General features: G+C 37.4%; 1 protein-coding gene across 1 annotated transcript; it reads left to right on the top strand.

Annotated features, from left to right (window-relative positions):
* The first annotated feature begins 2170 nt into the window (after positions 1-2170).
* On the top strand, positions 2171-7736 carry LOC9268253 (wall-associated receptor kinase 5-like). Its single transcript, XM_026024645.2, has 4 exons — positions 2171-4473; positions 5182-5661; positions 6093-6245; positions 6321-7736. The coding sequence occupies exons 1-4, from the start codon at positions 3876-3878 to the stop codon at positions 7034-7036; spliced, it is 1947 nt and encodes a 648-aa protein (XP_025880430.1). The 5' UTR covers positions 2171-3875; the 3' UTR covers positions 7037-7736.
* The last annotated feature ends 621 nt before the right edge of the window (positions 7737-8357 follow it).

Below are 8357 nucleotides of genomic sequence, written 5' to 3' on the forward strand. Positions count from 1 at the left end.
AGGACTATATTTACATGTCATCACCATATCACCGAAACTACTCCAAATCCTTTCCAATGTGGAAAAAAAAATATTGGATTTTGATAGCTTAGGGTTGAAGAGACTCCACCCTTAAAACATCCTGAGTTTTTTTACTCCCGGGAGAATTGAGGTTATAAATAGACTTAATTTAGTTATGAGTTAATTGGACTTTATAACTTCTTAAATATTTTTCTGAGGTTTTGGTATGACATGCTACCTCCATTTCAAATTTATGGCGTCAATGATTTTTCGCATAACATTTAACAATTCGACTTATTAAAAAAATTAGTATAAATTAATAATTTAATTTTTTATGATAAAATGAGTCACAACGAAATAAATGATATTTATTTTTTTAATAAGATAGATAATGAAATGTTATACTAAAAATCAACGGCGTCATAAAGGAAGTACCTCTCAGATTTTTCCTAGGGACGCAAATCACTACAGGCTGATCTTTTATGGTAGTAATTTAAGTCCACAACTCCACATCCCAGGTCTTAATTAAGCTAAGTCAGTCCACACAATGGTCTACTTCGTAAGAGTAGGTACAATAGTAAGTTATAAGCCAGCTATAACTACATATCGAAAAGAAAAGAAGAGAGAGAAGAAAGCGGGCTATAGATTTTTTATAGCCGGTTACAACACGGACTCTAAGACATTATATGTGTATGAGAGGTGGGGACCGGGTATTAATGGTGTAATATATTTTTATAATTAACTATTGTATGAATTGGTATTAGATTAGCTATAGTTGTTTTGGAGACTTGCTCTAACGGTCAACATACTCAACAGACAAGTGCTACTGGGGGACAATGATAGAGGAACCAATCGTACACGCTGGCGCATAGAAGCTTCCTACTTTGACAAATACGTGATTACTAATTTGGCATGCATTGCCATATTCTCACCAAAGATATTACCTTTTAGTTCGGCAATTTTGATGTGTGCCGTTCTTTATTACTACGTGTTAGAAGTTAAAAAAACCCTTATGTATATTTGTAATGTAAACAGTATAAAGGTGGTGTTCATGGTCCATACATTTCTGAAAGCTAGGATAGTCTGACCACCAACAGAAAGGAAAAGAACATGAATCTCCTCTGTGCAATAGCAATACTCCCGGTGATTCTTGTGGCCTTACTAGATACTATACCGCTGGCAAGTGCATCGTCTCTGATGAATCACAGCCAGCCATCCATGGCAACGCTCGCGAGCTACTCCACCCTTAAAACATCCTGAGTTTTTTTACTCCCGGGAGAATTGAGGTTATAAATAGACTTAATTTAGTTATGAGTTAATTGGACTTTATAACTTCTTAAATATTTTTCTGAGGTTTTGGTATGACATGCTACCTCCATTTCAAATTTATGGCGTCAATGATTTTTCGCATAACATTTAACAATTCGACTTATTAAAAAAATTAGTATAAATTAATAATTTAATTTTTTATGATAAAATGAGTCACAACGAAATAAATGATATTTATTTTTTTAATAAGATAGATAATGAAATGTTATACTAAAAATCAACGGCGTCATAAAGGAAGTACCTCTCAGATTTTTCCTAGGGACGCAAATCACTACAGGCTGATCTTTTATGGTAGTAATTTAAGTCCACAACTCCACATCCCAGGTCTTAATTAAGCTAAGTCAGTCCACACAATGGTCTACTTCGTAAGAGTAGGTACAATAGTAAGTTATAAGCCAGCTATAACTACATATCGAAAAGAAAAGAAGAGAGAGAAGAAAGCGGGCTATAGATTTTTTATAGCCGGTTACAACACGGACTCTAAGACATTATATGTGTATGAGAGGTGGGGACCGGGTATTAATGGTGTAATATATTTTTATAATTAACTATTGTATGAATTGGTATTAGATTAGCTATAGTTGTTTTGGAGACTTGCTCTAACGGTCAACATACTCAACAGACAAGTGCTACTGGGGGACAATGATAGAGGAACCAATCGTACACGCTGGCGCATAGAAGCTTCCTACTTTGACAAATACGTGATTACTAATTTGGCATGCATTGCCATATTCTCACCAAAGATATTACCTTTTAGTTCGGCAATTTTGATGTGTGCCGTTCTTTATTACTACGTGTTAGAAGTTAAAAAAACCCTTATGTATATTTGTAATGTAAACAGTATAAAGGTGGTGTTCATGGTCCATACATTTCTGAAAGCTAGGATAGTCTGACCACCAACAGAAAGGAAAAGAACATGAATCTCCTCTGTGCAATAGCAATACTCCCGGTGATTCTTGTGGCCTTACTAGATACTATACCGCTGGCAAGTGCATCGTCTCTGATGAATCACAGCCAGCCATCCATGGCAACGCTCGCGAGCTGCCCCAAGAGTTGTGGGCAGATGAGCATCCACTACCCCTTCGGAATCGGAGCAGGCTGCTTCCGGCAGCCTGACTTCAACCTCATCTGCGACAACTCCACTCAGCCCCCAAAGCTCCTCTTGCATGATGGCACCACCGAAGTCGTCGGAGATGAAGATTCACTACGCCGGACCAGGTCATCTCTGACGGGCCCAAACCCTCACCTTTGACGGGTTTGGTCTTGGTCAGTGATTAGTGGTCACTGATGACAAAATCACCTGTGACGGATGAAACACCCGTCACAGATAACCCATCTCTGACCGGTATATAAGTCATCTCTGATGGGTTAAAACTTGTCACCCGTCACAGATGAGTCATCAGTGACGTGTCGTAACTACCTGACCGTCACTGATGACTCATCTCTGACGGGTTGTAACTTACGACCCGTCACTGATGACAAAGTAAGAAATACAATTTTTGAATTTTAAACGCAACAAAAAAACCTCAAAAAAATATTTTGAATTTTACTAGCCATCCTATACATGGTTACATATCACTACCTACAAATTCACAATTTTTCACGCAATATAACTTGTAGCGATTCGAACTCAAGACCTCAACCTCCATATAGAGCTCCCTTACCAACTCACCTACTCAACACATATTGACTACTAACCCAATGTTATTATTTTGTCTATGCTTATCTGAATCATTTAACATATATTTAACACCCTAAATGACTTCAAATGAAAATATTATCAACTAAATAGTTATAGATCTCATCGTGTTTTATAACTTTTACATAGAAAATATCTTCATCCGATGTTGTTTGAAGAATTCAAAATTTCATTTTTCAAAATATATCTCACTTTATAACATGTAAATTTTGTGAAATGAAAATATTTTCAATTATAATGTTGTAGATCTGATTGAGTTCTATGACTTTGATACGGGGCATGTATCCATCCATGTCATTTGAAAAAAAACTCAAAATTTTGTTTTTAAAAGTAGATCTGATCACTTGTAATGCATGTTCGGGGATGTAAACGATCTCTAATAGAAATGTTGTTAGTTATAAAGTTGTGGATATCATTGAGAGCTACAACTTTTATATAGGACATGTTTCAATCCGAGGTTTTTTGCAAAATTTAAAAATTTGAATCCGAGTTTTGCTTCCAACCCGTCACTGGTATCCGCTCACCTGTGACGGGCCAGAAATGAAAGCCGTCACAGGTGGCGGCCCATCACCTCTGACGGCTTCTAATGTATCGGCCCGTCACAGGTGAGGGGATACCAGTGACGGGTTGGAAGCAAAACTCGTCGCTGGTATACCTCTGACGGGTTTTCCTTTCGGCCCGTCACAGGTGAGGGGATACCTGTGACGGTCCGCGGCCGGATGGCTCACCGGTGACGTTATCCCGTCTGACCCGTCAGAGGTAATGGTCACTAGTGACCAAATCGTTTGCCCGTCACAGGTATCCCGTCAGAGGTGTGAGGATCTGGCGTAGTGATTCCAGTATTGGCATGGACGTAGGATTATCGGAGTGGATCGATATCAACATTTCTGCCACTATCCCTATGGTACCTGGCGTTGCTGAGTACAATTATTCATGGAACCTTAGTTCTTTCAGTATCTTTGATGCTTCTCTGAATATTACTGGTTGCGAGTTCGACACATATATAATCAACAACAAGAGCTATAGTCCCACTACAGCAATCTGCAAAAGTAGCTGCCCCAACAAAGAGATCACTGAAACGGTAGCTCGACAAAGCTGTAATGGTACTGGATGCTGCACAATTTATGTTGGAATAGATGTTGCTAACTTGCATCTCCGTTTCGTCCGCCATGGCAGAGAAGGTTTTCTTGGAGTGAACTCTAGTCGAAGCTCCTTATGGAATAGAATTAACATAGTTAGCAGTTATGCCAGCGTTATGTGGGGGATAAACAATCGACCGACGTGCGCTAGCGTAAAGGATCAGAACCAAACGGATTATGCATGTGCGAGCGCCAACAGTCAATGCGTGGACAGCATCTCATCTACCGATCTTGGCTACCGCTGTGAATGCAACAGTGGTTATATCGGCAATCCTTATGTACTTGATGGCTGCACACGTGACGAAGGTGATTTATATATATATACTCCACCAGTACGTCTGCAATAAGTCTGTTTTGCCTTCCGATGATTGTTGCAAATTTGATGCTGATCTATTTTCTACGTACCTCTCCTATTTACTCTTTATGTATTTCAATTGGGAAAGTGAATTCATCCCTCGAGGGGATATCCCTCGTTTTGTGCATGTCACCTAAATAGTTATAAAAAAATATGAAAAAAATTGACAACATAGATTAATATGAAATATATCACTCGACAAACATGCAAGTTTAATTTCAACTTCTACAAGTTGTAACAAAAATAACAAATATAGTTGCGAATGTGCGATAACTATTTTCAGTTTAATTTGTTATTTTTGTTGCAACTTATAGAAGTTGAATTTGGTCTTGCATGTTTGTGGAGTGATATATTTTATATTAATCTATGTTGTCAATTTTTTTCAAATTTTTTGATAACTATTTAGATGACATGCAAATAACGAGGGGGTGTCCCCTCGAGGGATGAAAATCCACATCCATTTCAATTCCAAAGCATTAGTATTGTATGATAATTTATCTGAACGAACAAAACTTTGTGAGGCTTGGCATTTCATTCAAGTCCACTAGCTTTCTGTTTTACTTGAGTAGTTGCATCATATTGTTTATGCTAACTATTAAAAGTACTAAATGTGTCAAGCGCTAGTGGTGAGGTTTATGAACTTTGTTCGCTGAAAGCAGGCTATCACCCAGTTCAACAAAAGGCAAACTGCTCCCGATGGTGTGGGAATATCAGTGTTCCATTTCCTTTTGGTCTAGAGGAAGGCTGCACTGCAAGAAAATTATTTGAACTCAATTGCACAAATGTGACATCTTCTACGCTCCAATTTAACCGCGGTCATGTTGTGACAGACATAGATCTCGCAGAAGGGGTTGTTGGCATCAAACTTATTACCTCATATTACGTAGAGCAGGTGTTTAGGATGTACATATCAGGAGAACCTTACCTATATGCAAGTTTCGGAGAAGCAGTGATCTCTGTGCATTGGGCTGCTGCCAATCTGACATGTCAAGAGGCCCAGAAGAACCACTCTCGATATGCATGTGTTAGTGCAAACAGCACATGTTTAGGTGTCAACTCTACTGATGGTTATGTTGGATATCGGTGCAAATGCATGGATGGTTTTCATGGAAATCCTTATGATGCTAATGGTTGTGAAGGTATGCTACTCTGCTTTGCCATGTTTTTTGTCATCCCCAAGTGTTTTTCAACCACTCCCTAGAGTATTTGGTCTAAGGTTTCTTTACATATTCTAGTAGTGCATTTTTTATTAATGGATTGAGTTGCACAATGCGGAGTGAGATGCATAATCCTAGAAAATAGTGAGGCTCCTCAAACCTCGCTTGAATTTATGTTGTGGTGGGCAAAGGTTACCCTTTTTTTTTTGCAACAAGCAACAAACTTTTTTTTCTCTAAAATTTGCAATGTAGACAATCTAATGGGTGCAAAGTTTCTCATAATTGTTATTGGGAGCAAGACTACCAATGATAATACCGTTTGAATTTTACTATTATGACCATCACCTCTATGTTTGTAATTTTATTCACGTTTCAAACATTGCATTTCAATTTGATGAAGTTCCTTATTCCAGATGTTGACGAGTGCAAGAAAACACCAGGCATCTTCAAAGGCATATGCCACAATAACATTGGGAGTTACCAATGCATGGAGTGCCTAGACAAAACAGAGTATGATGTGACAGCTATGCAGTGTGTTTCAAGAAAAAAACAAAATCTTCTGATAGGTATGTTCTCAATTGTTTTCCACTTCTCAAACTACGTGAAAACAAAACACTAATTCGGCGATAAAATCCCTTTAGGTATTGTAATTGGACTTAGTGTTGGATTCACCATTCTACTCTTTGTAATGAGTGGGATGCTTCTTCTTCGGAGATGGAAAAGGGACATTCAAAGACAATTACGAAGAAATTACTTTCGAAAAAATCAAGGTCTTCTATTAGAACAACTAATATCATCCGATGAAAATGCGAGCGATAAGACAAAAATTTTCTCCTTAGAAGAGCTTGAAAAGGCGACAAATAATTTCGACCCCACACGTATCCTCGGACGTGGAGGGCATGGCATGGTATACAAAGGAATCTTATCTGATCAACGTGTGGTTGCCATTAAAAAGTCAAAGATAATTAAGCAAGATGAAATTGATAATTTTATCAACGAGGTTGCCATCCTCTCTCAAATAAATCATCGTAATATCGTAAGGCTCTTTGGATGTTGTCTTGAAACTGAGGTCCCACTACTTGTCTATGACTTCATTCCAAATGGATCATTATTTGGAACTCTCCATGCTGATGCAAGTAGTAGTTTTCAATTATCTTGGGATGACTGCTTAAGAATTGCCACTGAGGCAGCAGGAGCACTCTGTTATCTTCATTCAGCAGCTTCAGTATCAGTCTTTCATCGTGATGTGAAGTCAGCTAACATACTTTTAGATGCAAACTGCATAGCCAAAGTTTCAGATTTTGGTGCTTCGAGATTGGTTCCCATTAATGAAACCCATGTTGTTACAAATGTATAAGGCACCTTTGGCTATTTAGATCCAGAATACTACCACACCGGGCAATTGAACAAGAAGAGCGATGTCTACAGCTTTGGAGTTGTACTTATTGAGCTACTACTTAGGAAGGAACCTATTTTTACAAGTGAAACAGGTTTGAAGCAAAACTTGTCAAACTATTTTCTTTGGGAAAAAAAGGTGAAGCTGATTAGGGACATAGTGGCTGATCAAGTTCTTGAGGAAGCAACTGAGGAAGAGATTCACACTGTTGCCTCTCTTGCGGAAGATTGCTTGAGTCTACGCCGGGATGAAATACCTACTATGAAGCAAGTTGAGTGGGCACTACAGTTTTTGCTAAACAAAAGGTTGAATTCATACTGTACTGTTCAAGCAAACAAGGAAGAGATGGATCCCTTTATTATGACAAAAGTCCAACATAGTACTGAGAATTCAAATGTTGAATTTCTGAGCAATAAAGCAACTATATCGTCTTATCAGCCTGGCTTGGAGCACGAGTTTATGTCATCTGCCACTATACCACGCTAGATTTATTCAGTTTCCAGTTCTGTGCTACGCCATGATAGGCCTATTGTTTCTCTTGACAATGTGAAATAATGTACCTTCAATATACTGCATGTTTTAATTTGAAGTACACTTGTAATAAGGCAAAATATTGTGTAAAAAGTTGTATAGTTTTATAAACTTATTCCGGTGGAATGGACATGAATACTCAACTTCTCAAGGATGAGATTTCCTATATAAAATGTGTTTAATTGCTTCAGTAATTAATATGTGAGATCTCTATGGAGAAGACGACTGTCTGGAAAGGATGGACCTCCAAGGTAATATGTTTATCCTCATGGTGCATATCCAAGTACGACGTGCATCATGCATGGTATATCTGTGAATTTCTGGTTCTCAATTCTTCCTTATATTCTATCTATATACGTACTTGGTACAACATATTCAGTATATTTTGGGAATATATTTCACCGAACTGAAGATGTCAGATGATTCATTCCTATTATATCCGGTATTTTGGTTTTTTTTTTAAATGTTTTGGGAATATATTTGACCGAACCGAAGATGTCAGATGATTCAATCCTAACTTAATTTATACTATGTTAATTAATATCTTAATAATTTATACTATGTTAACTAATATATCCGATAAGTATTATATCCGGTATTTTATTTTTTGAAAAGAAGAAAAGTTTAATTCAATCCTAACTTAATTTATACTATGTTAATTAATATCTTAATAATTTATACTATGTTAATTAATATATCCGATAAGTATTATATCCGATATTTTATTTTTTGAAAAGAAGAAAAGTTTAGA

Source organism: Oryza sativa, chromosome 4 (assembly GCF_034140825.1).
Source record: "Oryza sativa Japonica Group chromosome 4, ASM3414082v1".
NCBI lineage: Eukaryota > Viridiplantae > Streptophyta > Magnoliopsida > Poales > Poaceae > Oryza > Oryza sativa.